The sequence below is a fragment of the Phodopus roborovskii genome, unplaced genomic scaffold, assembly GCF_943737965.1.
Source record: "Phodopus roborovskii unplaced genomic scaffold, PHOROB, whole genome shotgun sequence".
NCBI lineage: Eukaryota > Metazoa > Chordata > Mammalia > Rodentia > Cricetidae > Phodopus > Phodopus roborovskii.
Genome location: NW_026126541.1, coordinates 16,145,257 through 16,160,901, shown reverse-complemented (window position 1 = coordinate 16,160,901; position 15,645 = coordinate 16,145,257). Strand labels below are relative to the sequence as shown.

At 39.9% G+C, this 15,645-nt stretch overlaps 1 protein-coding gene across 1 annotated transcript in view; it reads right to left on the bottom strand.

Annotated features, from left to right (window-relative positions):
• Erlin1 (ER lipid raft associated 1) overlaps positions 1-13,363 on the bottom strand; it is a 34,346-nt gene extending 20,983 nt beyond the window's left edge. Inside the window, exons 1-7 of the mRNA XM_051200100.1 lie at positions 13,287-13,363; positions 12,891-13,014; positions 11,225-11,306; positions 6,509-6,555; positions 5,438-5,499; positions 2,920-3,045; positions 187-260 (exon numbers count right to left, since the gene is read on the bottom strand). Coding sequence (XP_051056057.1) covers positions 187-260; positions 2,920-3,045; positions 5,438-5,499; positions 6,509-6,555; positions 11,225-11,306; positions 12,891-13,003 — 504 coding nt within the window. The 5' untranslated portion in view covers positions 13,004-13,014; positions 13,287-13,363. The remainder of the gene's footprint in view (positions 1-186; positions 261-2,919; positions 3,046-5,437; positions 5,500-6,508; positions 6,556-11,224; positions 11,307-12,890; positions 13,015-13,286) is intronic.
• Positions 13,364-15,645: the final 2,282 nt, after the last annotated feature.

Here is a 15,645-nt window from a genome sequence, read left to right as displayed (position 1 = left end):
TTTTGAATTATGGTCCTAAAAATTTACCAGAAAATACCACTCAGCATACTTTCTCATTTCCACAGGGATGTAAAGTCAAAATACCATAGTGTTTAGATTAAGTTACTACATAACCAACCACATGAAAGCATTCAACAGCAGCTCTAGAAAACTGCCCAGAATGTCCCTAGAAGTTCCAGAGCTTACCTGGATAGTGAGGCCTGGGGCCATGACATTTAAGTCCTTCTGCAGTGCCTGCTTCAGGTTTTCATCTATTTGATCTGTTTTTTAAGCCAAGAACAACAAATCTCATGATATTCGGTTATTTTTAATTAACAGCAAAACAAAACCAGTCAGAAGAGACCTTGATTCCAGTCTTATTCTTTCACAGAGCTTAAACATCTTGATAAATAAAGTATATATCAAGTATAAGTGAGATGAATATGAAGCATTCTTCTTTTTGAGAAATTACCTATTAAGGAAGAAATATGACAGCCATTCTAAGTTTACCCCACAAACTGTATTCAGTAAATTTAACTTAACTTTGGATCACTGCATTTATTGCATAACTTACACTTTTACTAGATTAATAATTATTGGCTAAAAACAGTTTTTGAATAAAGGAAGGAACTGAATCTTTAGCTTCTTCAATGCATACCTTATTCCTTTTATAGCACAGATTGGTCTAAACTTATAATGCCCTTAGCTCTCTAGGTGCTAGGATTATAGATGTGCCACCACATCTGGCCTCTGTATCTTGATTCACATAAATGCCCAAATAGCTAAATGTCTTTTCTGCTGATTACCACCTTACTGTTGACTTGGGACTTTAAAAAAGAATTTAAAAAGAGAGGCAAGTCTTTACCAAAAAGAAGCTGTAACTTTACTTGATCTTACAATGAATGAATTTTTTAATCACCTCAATGGTACTTTCACCATTACTAAAGCAACCAGTGATGTGACAAGTCTGGCATTGCAGAGGTTGTCAATCATCAAAAGAAAGCAATTGGTTTAATTACATTTTATTTATTTTGTGTGTTGTTGGCTCCCTCCTTCCAATATGTGAAGCCTGGGGACTGAACTGAGGTTTGAGTGCAAGCCCTGTTACTCACTGAGCCATCTTGTCAGTCCCTCAACTGGTAAACTTCAAAGGGATTAACCATTCCCATACCTCAGTCTGAGAAATAAACTAAGAATTCCAAGGAGGAGAGGTGAATACTAAAGGCAACAATCCCAATTCCCTGGTAAGAACTTTCATTGTCCCAAGTGAAAACTTTTACATAAGGAAGGTTGTAGTGGGATATTCACTTTGTCTCCTTCTGTGGTACTGACCACGCCCATTGGAGGGGTGGGGCCAGGGACGGAAGTGACCTGTGGAACTAAGTCTGAGGAGGAGCCAAGGGAATGCTCTCTTGCTGGCGGGACTTGCTGGCAGGAGGTGGAGAGGAGAGCATCGGTGGAACTTGCTGGTGTTCATCTGTCTAGGTTGTAAGTTATTTCTCCCTGAATAAACATCTATTCAGCCTATTTGTTTATCCTGATCCTTATTAAACCGCAATAGAAGGTAACACACAGGCCTGGTACTGCGGCCCTTTGTATTTAGAAGTTTGGATGTGGACAGGACTCCCAACACCATGCCAGAACTGGTAAAAGGTGCCACTGTGCCTATTTATATAAAGTAGTTTGTACTGAACACTAGCTTTCCTTAGGGAGCCTAGAAGTATGTCATGTGATTGGCAGAGGGCATCTATGTTATCAAGTCCCAGTGAAATTGCTAGGTGCTGAGTAGCTAATGAGCTTGTCCAGCAGTCAACATTTCACATGTGCTTGTACCTTATTACTAAAATTCACCATTATACCTTTTACTTTTGCTAGTTTTTTACCTGTATCCTTTATGTGTAGTAATCATGGTTGTGAATAAAACTACATGACAGGCCCTGCCTATCCTCCTAATAAATCCTGAATCCCAATTGCACGGAAGTACATCTCAAGACATACCCCTGTCTTAGTGTCTATTGTTGTGACAAAACACCATGACCCAAAGCAACTTGAGGAAAGAGTTATTGCATTTCACAGATTACAGCCCTTCACTAAGGAAGTTAAGGCAGGGCAAGAACCTGGAGGCAGTAATGAAAGCAGAAGCTACAGAAGGATACTCCTTTATTGGCTGGCTCAGTCTGCTTTCACACAGCATCCAGGACCTTCAGCCCAGGAGTGTCACCACTGACAGTGAGCTGTGACCTCCCACATCAATCACCAATTAAGAAAATACTCCATAGGCTTCTCCACAGGCCAACTAGTTGGGGCATTTTCTTAACTGAGGCTCCCTTTCCCAAATGACTCTAGCTTGTGTCAAGCACACTCCCAAACATATACTTCTAAGCTTTAATAAAATATAATGAAAACAGAATATAGCATGTGAATAAAGATTTTCTAATTCTTTTGTTTTGTTTGTTTGTTTTCTTTTTTTTATTTTTCTGAGACAGGTTTCTCTGTGAAACAGTCCTAGCTATCCTGGGACCCACTCTATAGACCAGGCTGACCTCACAGAGATCCACCTGCCTCCATAGTACTCTACTGGGATTAAAGATGTGTGCTACCATCACCTGGTGATTTTCTAATTCTTTATATTTTAAGAGGGGCATAGTGGTACATGCCTTTCATCCCAGCACTTGGGAAGTGGAAGCAGGTTGATGATCCCTGTTAAGTTTGAGGTCAGTCTGGGATATATATAAGACAGTATCTCAAAGAGAGAGAGAGAGAAGAAAAAATTATCACTAGATAAAAGCAAAGTATTTTAAAGGTGCTTGCTCTATTAAGATTCAGAGAAAATGCTCAAATGACCCAAGGTTTACTAACATTACAACATCAATATTTAAGTTAATAAGATTTCTAATCATTAATTGTCTACTTCTATATTTAAAACAAATTAACACTTACCAAATAATTCTATGTAAACTTCTTGAAGTGTGTGGGCACTGCAAAACTGGTTCAGCTCATGGTGGATCTTATTGAAGATTAAAGTCTTGTCATAATCTGCAGTGTAGTTCCTCACAATGTCAAACACTGAAGGAGAATTCAACCCATGTTTGTTTCACTCAACAATTATCCAAGCATCTTCAAATTCAGCAACGGTAAAGTTAAAGTGATATACAATCCACGAGGAAAAGTGTCAACAAAATAGTGACAACATAAAGAACTACTCACAGATTTTATATTTCATGGGCTCATTTAACATTTTCTTACATTTACAACATTAACAGAAGACTTATATTTCACACTAAGGAAAGGATAGATTGTCAACACCAAGGAAGGAATGAGACAGTCAGATGTGTACTTGTGCAGCAGTGTGAAGATGAACTGAGAAACAGGAAAGTATGAGCAATTATTGTAAAGCAAAACTTTAGTCAAGAGATAATGACTGAACTGAAGACCAGCAAGAATAAAATGATGAAGCTGCTGCAAACAGACATATATAATTCAAAATATATAAAAATGTGTTTATAATTTTTTTTTTTACCTTCAAGCATAGTTTTAAAGTCTTACACTAAAGTCTCTAGATACCAGAGAAGGAGCTAACATTTACCAGACTTTACATCAGGCGACACATACATTGGTGCTTCATTTATCCCCAATTTTCCATCTTAGGAAACTAAGAACCAAAACATTCAGAAATATCACCAAAGGTACATACCAGAACATGTCAGAAACCTACGTTCTACCTAAAAAATATGCTGCATTCTGCACCCATTCTCACACCCAAATACTTACTTCACCAGCCTTCCTCCACAGGATATTAGATGCAATTGGATCCTAGGTCATAGTTAAACGAACAGTTGTTGATAAATAACTTCTAAATATACAGCTTCATCATCTTCCAAATGAACCAGTGATCTAAAAGTATGTCCATCTCTAGAGAGAGCCATCAGCTTTCTCTTTTTCAATTCTGAATTATAATCCAGTTCAGTGATTTGTAATCAGGGAACACAAAGTCATCTATTGATATCTGGGTGGGGGACAGGGATTGGTTCCAAGACCCTATGGAGATACTAAAATCTACAGATGTCCAAGTCTCTCATATTAAACTCAGTAATATCTGTATATAAACTGCATAGTCACCTGTATACTTCATCATGTATAGGTGATTACATAATATCTAACACAATATAATTTACCATATAAATAGTTACTACACTGTATAGTTTGGGGAATAATTACAGGGGGAAAGTTCATATATCTTTAGTATAGATTCAGCCTTTCCCCTGAATATTTTTGATATGTGCTTGGTTGAAGCTATGAACACATAAACCACAGATATGGAAGGCTGATTGAAGATGGAAAAAAAAATGAGGAAAATAATCTCTAAAAAATATCATTCAAAACCACCTGACAATAATATACTTGCAACTCTTTACTCTGAAATATTTCCATGATCTGCGTGAAACTTGGCATGACCCTACACTTCAGTATCTGTTTTCTCCTTCCTCTCATGTCTTTTCAAGTACAATGATAACACCTTAAAGGCAGAGGCTGCCATTTCACTTTTTCAACGCTCTTGCAAAACACATGGCATTGGTTTACTTGGCATGCCAATTCATTAATAAGAATGAAGACCAGACACTCAAAACTTGCAATTATGTACATACATGTGTATGTACATGTGATGTACATGCATCTCTGTGAGTGCATGCACATACACACATACACACACACACACACACACACACACACACACACACACACACACACACTCACATAGGCCCACAAACCAATCTCAGGTGTCATTCTTGGGCCTCTCACTAGTTAGGATAGACTGGCTAGAATGTGAACCCCAGGGATCTCCCTGCTTCTGCCTCAGCACAGGAATTATACGTGCACAACAGTATACTAAGCTCTTCCATGCTGAGGATTGAAGTCAGGTCCTCAAGCTTGCATAGCAAGCACTTAAATAACTAAGCCATCTCCCTCCACAGCCCCGTTTTTAAAGAACACATATCCACCTTGTCTTTGTGAGTGTTTATCTTTTATTAAGAAAATGCTTTCTTATACTTCAGGCTTTCAGACTGCTTCAAGTTATGGCAAATCTCAACTAGAAAAGATTTTTCTACAATGAGAAATGAATATGACCCAAGGAAATTGATTAGTTATAGATCTTAAGGACACAAAGAAATTCTTCCTCACCATGACTGCATACAATGCCACTTTCTTTTTCTAGAAACACTTGTTTTCAAAGACAGTAAATTAAGACAGGAGTAGCTCATAAGATTACTGAAAACTAATTCTATCTATGACTTGTGACGTGTTTCTACCTCTATTTCCTAGAAATATTTTCATGATTATTCTTATATTCATCAGCAATCACTGAGGTGGTAAAACTTTAAAAAGTACCTTCTTACTCCTTCCTCAGTTATAAATACCTTGGTTATAATTGTACAAACACAGCAGATAGGTAACATACCTGCATAAGGAGCCAACATATTAACCACTTCTATTCGGTCAATATAGATCATGACCCCACCACTAAAAGCAAATGAACAAAAACAAACAGAAAAAGTGTGAGCCAGAGCCACAATAAAAGCAGTGAAGTACTATCAAAAAGTTATATATAGATACATGGGTAACTTGATAATCTAACTTAAAATCTAGGAAGAACTTTGATATATTAACTTATAAAATCTGTCCCTCTACAGATGTCAAAGTTATCTTTTAAAACTTGTAAAAGCAATGCTTTAAGTCATCAAAATGCCTTGTACTTCACATTCCTCACTTCTTACAATTTAATGTATTAAGAATATTTTAGTGATACCCAAGCCTTGTTTATTTCCTTTGTTGCCCTCAGCCTTTTTTAGGGCAGCAATCCTTAGAGGCCTTTAAACCAAAAGCATTACTCAGGGACTTCAGTCGAGGCATAAATTCTATTAAAGACCAACTGACTCAGAAACTCTCATTTACATGATACTTAACATAGAGAGAAGTAGAATGATTTTGTCTGAAGTAATCTTTTACTGAGCATCAATTCAGAGACAAGTTCTGGACCACATATACAAATTCAAATTCTTATAATAATTGTAACATAGTTCTTATTCCCTTACTTCAGGGAACTAAACTTAGAGAAGCTAATCAATGCATCAGTGGAAAGGCAAGAGCTATGTGAAGTTTATACTTCCTGCCTCATTTTCCTGTCAATTAAAATAACACAGGTGTGGTAACGCTAATAAACAGTAGTCTGCTAGCTCTAGAACTCCACTCTTTTCAATATCCTAAAATGGAATGCTCCCAGTTGCAATTTCATCCAAGTAACTCACAGCACAGAAATCTCTGTTGCTGTCATGCCTATACAGAAGTTGTCTTTGCATGGTGACATACACCCACAATCTCAGGGTTTGGGAAGCAGAGGCAGCAGGACTGTTTCTGGTTTGACACCACCTAGTCTACATACTAAGTCCCAGGTTTATCTAGTGATTACTGCTCCAAAAACGTTAGGACTAAAGAAAGTAAAGGGTGATGGGTAACAAAGCAGGAAGCTTACCTTGTTCCACAAGGCACATTTTTAACTTCATCCGTTTGTAATGTTGTCTGGACAGGAAAAAAAAAAAAATTGCTCATTAAAACTTGCATGCCTTTAATCCCAGCAGAGGCAGAGGCAGGTAAATCTCTGTGAGTTTGAAGTCAAACTGGTCTACAGATATTTTCAGGACACCCAGGGCTGTTACACAGAGGAAACCCTGTTTCAAAAAACAAAACAAACAAACAAACAAAAAATCTACGAAATACTGCTGATCTGGTCATGCACAGTGGTTCATGCCTTTAATCCCAGGACTCAGAAACAGGCAGGTGGATATCTGTGAATTCAAGGCCAGCCTGGTTACACAGTAAGCTCCAGGACAGTCAAGAATACAGAGACCCTGTCTCAAACCAACAAACACACACAGCTGATCCCAGAGGAAACTCTTCTAGAAAGTTGCTCCTAAGTAAATACAAGAGAGCCCAGCCATGACTTCAGCCTCCAAAGATCAGCTACTGAGTTAGCCATTTCTTGTCAAAGACTTGAGTACTACATGTTTTATAAGGAAGGCTGGATTCAAAATGCACTAGGAAATATTCAATATCAACTAGTAGGCAGGAAAATTCTTAAGTATCTTATTGCCTAGGGCTGGCTTGAGTTCTCAAACTACACAGCTCACTTACAAGTGACACTATGACCAAGGTCTGTGCTCTGCGCTTTTGATTCCTGACTATTAACTGTTTACAGTGATGATAAGTAACTATTTTTGCACACAAGTACTTTATCAACCAAAGCTACCTTTGAACTCAACAGCAAAGCTATAGTCAATGTTTTGCTTTTGGACCTATTGCTCTCTCACATGTTCTGTTCAGTTTGCCTTTTAATATAAGTGCCAACAACCAATACTGCTTCCTCCTTAGTGAACCAATAATCTGATCTTAATTGCTTTGCCACATCACACCTTTCTTTGTATCAGAATGAACTCCGATTATGTATGTTAAGGTTTCAAATAAGCCAGCAGTAAATTCTAGACACATTATACCTTGTTAAGCACAAAAAAATATGCTATTTTATGGAATATGGTCCCTGTTAACCTAAAAGTCACTATCTAGCATAGGGAATAAAATTCTTACAAAGAAACCTATCAGTAAGTACAAAAATAATAGTATAAATTGAGCTCTTAGGTATTGTTACAAGAAATGAAATACTAGTCTTGAGAGAGACAGACAGACAGAGAGAGAGAGAGGGAGAGAGAGGGAGAGAGAGAGAGAGTACTCAGTAATTAATAGTACTTAACACTCTTTCAAAGGACCTGGGTTTGGTTTCTAGTACCCACATAAGTGGCTCACAATTGCCTGTAACTACCATTCCAGTGCATTCAATATCCCTTCTGGCCTTTGCAGATACCACAATATAGTGCACAGACAAGTAGGCACACACAAATATGTATAAATTAAAAAATAAAACATTTAAAATATCTCTGAAATTAAATATTAATAGATCTAGCCAGGTAGTAGTAGCACACACTTTTAGTTCCAAGACAGGTGGATCTCTTTGTGGTCTACAAAGAGAGTTCCAAGACAGTCAAGACTATACAAAGAAACTTTGTCTCGAAAAAATAAAAACAAAAAAGACAGATTTGGAAGTGGAGAAACTAAGAGGGACATCTTAAGTTCAACTAATGTCCTATTCAAATACACATAGCAGAAGACAGAAGTACACACCCAAAGCAGACTGGTTTGCCTGAAACAGAAGGCACTACTCAGATGAGTGGTAAATTCCAGGAAAAGAACACAATGATATTAGATATTGAATATTTGCCAAACAGTTTAAGTGCTCTTTAATCCATGTTATATATAATCATAAAATGAACCTTTAAAAAAACTGTCAGATAAGGGAGTGGCCATGCAGACCTATAACCCCAGTTATGTGGGAGGCTGAGGAGGGAGGAGTGCGAGTTTCGAACTACCTTGGGAAATAGCAAGGCCCAAACTGGGCAAAGAAGATACAAAAGACAAAGTCTCAGTGGTGGAGACTTGCCTAGAATACTCAAGGCTCTGCTAGGTTTAAGCCCTACAGTTGATCTCTTAAGCACTGGAGGGGGTAAAGGTGTGCTCCTTAATTCCTCTGATCATGTTATACAGTTGTTATTCAGCTTACCGAGAGGCAAGAAAACCAACTAGAAGGCTAAAGAAGTCTAGGATAAGTTAGCAAAGCCATGAAAACTGAAACATGTCAATCTTGGAGACATAGTAAAGGAAAGATGTGATCACTGGTTGAATATACAGTTGCAGCACAGAAAGAATAACATGTAATTCTTTGATTGAGAGATTAGTGTGATGGGGCTAGTAGAGCTAACTCTAGACAAAGGGAGTGACAAGATTGATATAGAAACGAATTCAGTATATTTTATTTCTTTCAAAGCATTAAACTAAGGCAATTTTCACTATTCTGTGCCAACTTTCAAAAAAGAAAAACTAGGAGCTAAACAATAACTTTTCAATTTAATATCCTATCCTGTGTACTTCTATATACCTAATTATTTTCTCAATATGAAAGAAATGTTACAGTGGCACACATGTGTAATCACAGCCTTAAGGAGACTGAAGTGCAAGTTTGGGTTTAGGCTGAACTACACAGTAGCCCATGTCTCAAAAAAACACACGAGGGAAAAGTGAACGGCTGAAGGACTTGATGTTTCTCTAAGCACTGCTTTGTCTCCATATCTTACATATGGAATTTCACATTCATGTATATTAGTCCTTTCAATTATCAATTCTGTTAAAATGTCTTAGCAGTTAAAAGGACTGACTACTCTTTCAGAGGACCTGGGCTTAATTCCCAGTACCCACATGTCTGCTCACAACTGTCTGTAACTCCAGTTCCAGGGCTTCTGACACCCTCACAGATACATATGCAGGCAAACACCAATGAACACAAAATAAAGTTTCTTTAAAAAGTTTTATTGATGCAATTCTTGCCTAGAATACTGCTTTTTTTTTTTTTTTTTGAACACAAGAAAGAACATTCCTATTTTGTTACACTGGCTCAAAATTTTAATTTTTAATTAATATCTAAACATGCAAATTAGAATACTTACGTTGGAATCTTTTTATTACTTTCACTTCATCTCTGATGGTTTATAACTGTCATGCACATTTGTTATATACCTATAATTAAAAATCTATTTATTATTATCTATGTGTACTTTATGTTATTGCTACACCATATTTCTTAACAGCGAGTTTCGGGAAGGCAAAGACAGATTTACCTGGCTTTGAACAAGACAGACCTAAGGAGACCCAATCTCTGAGTCTGATGATGCTGTCGTTAAGACTATTATTAAAGAGTTGCTGGGGACTAAGATCAGAAGAGGAAAGAGACTGGGATGAGCCTATAAAGGCTACAAGATCAGGGCAGCAGAAAGAAGAGATGGTGAACAAAGAGTGACAACATTAACCAAGACAAGAAGGAATAAAAGTGCAATAGGAATTAGACATTACTAGTCACTGGATACATTTGTCATACTGATACTAAATAATATAAATTTTTTTTTCCTAGGGGAGAGGTTTTGTAACCTAACATTTCCCCTTTCTTCTTTTGTTTAAAACTGTATTAATTCCAGTGGTTAAGAGAAGTGAGTGCTCTTCCAGAGGACACAGGTTCAGTTCCCAACACCCACATGGCAGGTCACAACTGTCTGTAACGCCAAGATCTGACACTCTCACACAGACAAGCACAAAGGCAAAAACACCAATGCACATAGAGTAAAAATAAATATATTTAAAAATGTATCAATTCATTCTATCATAGTGCTGTTTAATATGTAAACTATATTACTATATATAAAATATGGTTTTACATTTTTTTTATAAAACTCAAAAGTATGACTAAAATATAAAAAGCCAATCTTGGGATCATTGTGGTTAGAGAAAGAACACCATGTTTACCATGTTTCACTTCAATAGACACAAACCATAAAATGGGACTGGAAAGAAACCTGGGGGAGTTAGCTATTCATGATTACTATTACTTAGCAGAAAGCTAAAAATTTAAGTGATAATAATAATTACATTGACTTTTCCTGTTTCCTGAAAAACCTGTAGCAGATGGTAGATGAAACTGAATTCAAAGATTTATGATCTCACTGAGTTTGCAATATTAGAGCCTAATCTTATTTTTGCCATCTTGTTATATCAAATTATATTTATTAATCATTTCCTATGGCCAAGATACTTTATGCAAGAACCATATACTTAATTCAGATATTCTAAGATGTTATCAAAATGCCATATGCACTCAGGTTTCTCATAAATTTATATTTAAATGTGAGGCAAAAATGTGAGGACAAAAAGCTGTGTATAAAAATTCATTCCTCCATGTTAACAGTAGCCTAGGAGCCTGCCTCTATGGAAACCAAACAGTTCTAAACCAAGTAATTACTAATTTGTACTCCTAATTGTGTTCTCAATTCTTACTTTTATTTTGACTGAAGTAACAGAAAACCTGCTAACACCATTATACAGATGGCAGAAGTCAGTCTTGACAAGCTGCCTACTTCATTCCAAGACAAGAAGGTCTGAAATCAATGCTTGTTCTAGGACAGTTGTACTCTGAACTTTCACTCCACAATTAAGTAAATACCAACATTTGCTTAAGCAATAAGGAAACCCATCTCCACCCATAAGTGTGGTAACTCCTGTCACACCTGTCTATCTGGAATCCCTAGGAATCACTCACCTGTACAGATCTGAACGTAGTAATGAAAGGCAACATGATATGATAGCCTGGTCCACTGGGGCTAGTTAGTAAAGCTCCTCCCCTGCAAAAAGATGTTTTGGTTGACAAAACTGCAAGTAAGAGAAACTCTCTTCCCAATTCTAAAATGCTATAATAAACATTCACTATTATTCATGTTACTAACCTACTAGCCTTACAGAGTTACTCAAAATCAACAACTGCTACTTAAAACATCCACCACAGTTAAAAATATGAAAATGCATCAAACTCAACTGCCAATATTGCACCTTGTTTCATAAGCTCCACCAACCACACCTCTGGGTCTCTAGCACTGCTCTTGGGTCCAAATCCTCTCAAGTAGGTCTTTAGCTTTCTGACAAATACTCATGGAAAAACTCTAATGACTCTCAATTAAGGTACCTTAATTGCACATAACAAGAGGCCAAGTCAAAACAATACATTTAATCACTAAGTTTTAAAAAACAGGGAAACAAACTTTGAAGAAGAAAATTTCTGAGGCTAATGATACTTTTAATACACCATTAAAATCTTGGGACCAAAGTTTCTGTATAAAGGAAACAAAATACAGCCGCCAGAAGGTTGAAAGGGTAGGCGAGATACACATTTGTTCATCGAATTCTGGACTATCTGGACTATGAAAACACCCCCTGGAAATTAGGAAGAGTTTAGGGACAAATACATCAAAAAGTCCTATTTTATACAATCAACAGTAAATTCATACTTTGATCCTTGTCCTGAATGCACAAACAGGTTGGGAAGTCATAATTAAAAAGATGAACTGTTTCTGGTTCATCACTTATTTTAGGGGGAGTAGTACCTCCATATTCTCTTTGTGCTTTCCCTGTTGGAAAGACAAATGACAAACTGGACGGAAATGTGGTCCAGGCTGGCACTTCTTATGCTAGAATTCCATCTGTTAAGACACACCACCAAAATCGTTATTTTTTTCTAGGGCTCAGGATGGATCTAAAAGTAGAAATACCAGTTGGGAGGGTGGGCATGATCGAAATAAGCAAAAATCTGTTTTCTGAATAAACTACTACCCCGATTTGTCCAAACTGGCTTCTCTTATCAGTCTATACCTAAAGGAGCAGGTGGCAGTTCATAGCGAAGAAAAGCTATGCCAAATCAACCAGACAGCAACATAGACCACACTCTCCTCACCTTGACTTGGAGAAAGGGAGGAAGGGGGCCTGTAAATGCGACTTCTGTCTCTTGACTTTAGGGACATAACACTGTCACAGTCATTAAGATTTTGGGAGACGTAGCCAGGTACGGGGAGGCATTCAATGAAGACAAAACAAAAGCAACTTATGGAGAATGTCATAGGTAGGACCAGAGATCCCGAAAAGCATCCACGGTGGCAAACCAAACACCTGTACAGTTGCACGGACTACATAACGAGTTCGAATTAGTCATCTTGGTTGCAGTGTCAACTTCCCTCCCCTCCTAAGGAGTCCCCACGTCTGCACAAAACGAACTGGGCACTAAGCTGCCCCACACCTGAAGGTGCCCGGCCAAAGGTTACTTCCCAACAGCTGGGGAGAAACCACTTCCTAGGGTCGGAAGCGCTCTCCCGACGCCGCCGCGGCCACTGAGCCTCTCCCCGTGTGCTCGGCACCTGCGCTGCCCCCGCACGGCTCACCTGTAGTACACGGCCAGGTGTCCCTCCTCAATCTTGTGGATGGAGGCGTAAAGCAGGACCACCACCAGCCCCACCACTGCGGCCACCAGCACCCGGGCTTGAGTCATGTTCATCCTTGTCCCTCCTGGGCATGGGAAGGGGAGGCACCTCAGTCCCCTGAGGGACAGGCAGGCCGGCCCCCGCCCTGTGAAGAGCCCGCGTCCGGTCGCGGGCTGAGGCGGGAAGCCCCGCGCTCCGGCCCCTCGCTCGCTCTCCCCGCGCCGGCGGCCGCGGCTCGGCGCACGTCCTGACACCCCTTCCCCGGCTCCCCCCGGCTCCCCCCGGCGGAAGGCTCCAACAGGGGTCGGCCCTGGCCTCGGACACCCGGGCAACCGAGACCCCTCAGCCGCGCCTCACCGGTCAGTGACGCATCGCCCCCGCCCGCACGTGCAGCCGCCTCCCGGCCCCGCCAACTGCTGCCAACAGCCGGCCCCGCCCACCTCCCTGGCACTGCGGCTGCGCGGGGACGCACGCGACGCAGCCCCCGCCCGCGACTCGTGAGACGGTGAGCGGGCGGGACAAAATTGGCCCAGGCGCACCCAGCGCGGTGCTTCGTAGCGCCGCAGTCGTATGGGGTTGACCCTTGAGACTCGAACTATTCATGGCTCTCCCGTCCCGAGGACTCAAACCCCCTCAGTGTAGGGGTTGTCAGTGTAGGGATTCATCCTTTTGTGGTTTGTACCAAGCCTAACTGGTAAGGTACCCACGTTCTTTAGGTATACATCTTGCGCTAAGGAAAGTACCAGACCAGTCTCGAGGAACCAGGGGTTTGAGTCCAGTGGAGGAAGCTATTGGATCTGCGTTAATCACTCAAGCTTGGGTGTGCCGTACTGCTTCACCAGAGTGCTTTCTGAAGGCCACCCAGAAACAGGGACAGAACGACCTATGATGAGTGTGGGGGATGGGATTGTCTTGTCAGTGAACGCTTGGTTTTCCATGAAGCTGGTATGGTGGAAAGGAGTTGCATGGTAGGGTAGGCTAGAACCTGATTAAAGCTTTTCCTGCTGATAGAACTGGATGGCAAGGAGACTGACTTATTTGTATGGGTGTTTTGTCTGCATGCATGTCATGCATGTGTGCCCGGTGCCCTCAGCAGTCAGAACAGGGCATCGGATCCCCAGGAACTGGTGATACACACTGCATGAACCACTACATGGGTGCTGGGAATCGACCAGGGTCCTCTGGAAGAGTAGCCCAGGCTCTTAACCTGAGCCATCTATCCAGCTCCTTGGAACTTTTTTCTCACTGAGATTTCAAAATTTCACACCATGTGGCTCAGTGGGGAAAGGAGTTTGTGGACATGCCTGATAACTTCATTTCCCTAGATTCTACATAAAGGTGAAAAGTAGAAACCGACTGTATGAGGTTGTTCTCTGATCTCCTCATCACACAACAACAGACACAATAACAATAACTGTGTATAAAGCTTAGGGGGAAACCCCACACCATGTGCATGTATTACAAAACAAAAAAGGGTAGAGTTTAGAGATATATAAACACATGGGAAATAAGGACATTTCACTTCATTAAGGGCAGAAATGAGACAACTGGACAAGGTTGGAAGTATTTCTGAACTCCGGTGTAGGAAAATACCAGAAAGCAGTCTCTCTGCAAGTGAAGACAGACAGGAAGCTGGGAAACAAAGAACAGCAAGCCTAAGGTTATGGTGTTAACATCACTCCAGTCATGGCCCATCAAAAAGGACCTACTGTAAAGCCTTGTACAGATGATTACTTGTTTGTTTTTTCAAGACAGGGTTTCTCTGTGTAGCTTTGGAGCCTGTCCTGGAACTTGCTGGAACTCACTCTGTAGATCAGGCTGACCTTAAACTCACAAAGATCCCCCAACCTCAGCCTCCCCAGTGCTAGGATTAAAGGCATGCCACCACTACCAGGCCAATGGATGACTTTGATACTTAAAAATGCATTATTTCTGGGGAAAAAATGAACAGTAATTACATGTTTAGACTCTGAGGTAAACACCTTTATTGACTTGCCTGTGTTAATTTCAAGTCAGCCAGGTGAGGCCCCACACTCCTGTAATTCTAGCTTGGGACAGAGAAGCGATAGCACTGGTCTGAAGCTAACCTGGTCTGCATAGGTCTGTGCAGTGAGATCCTGTTTTAAAACAACAGAAATAAAACCAAAACACTTCCTGGCCTTTCCATGTAGGTTAACATCTTCTGAGCAACAAGTACCCAATAAATGTTTATTATTAAAAGCAACCAGACTCTAGAGCTACTGAATCCAGAGTTTGCCTGTCATCCTTTAGATGATAGGCACAGACTTGCCATCTTAAAGAAACATTGATACTTGATAACTTAAAAGACAGAAGACAGCCACATACACACAGACAGCCACGTACATACATATCTGTAACAGAGACTTTGGAAACTGAGGCAAGAAACACAAGTTTGGACTAGGCTAGATTAATAGTGAGACCCTGTCTCCAAACCAAAAGATAAAAAGATAATTCCAAGCTTTCAAACTTGCCTGACTAGGAAAATGACAGCTTTAATAAAATGGGAATGGGAGGACTATGTCATCAGCTTAAAAGACGAGATCTTAATGTTTTTAGACACAAAGAATAGTAAGTACTAGCACCTCTTAGGGAGGAAAAACATTACAGCGAGGAAGTTACTAAATACTGTCCATCCAGTAATCTATTTCTTTCTTCTTTTTCTGTTTTTGTTTTTTTTCCTGTGTAGCCCTGGTTG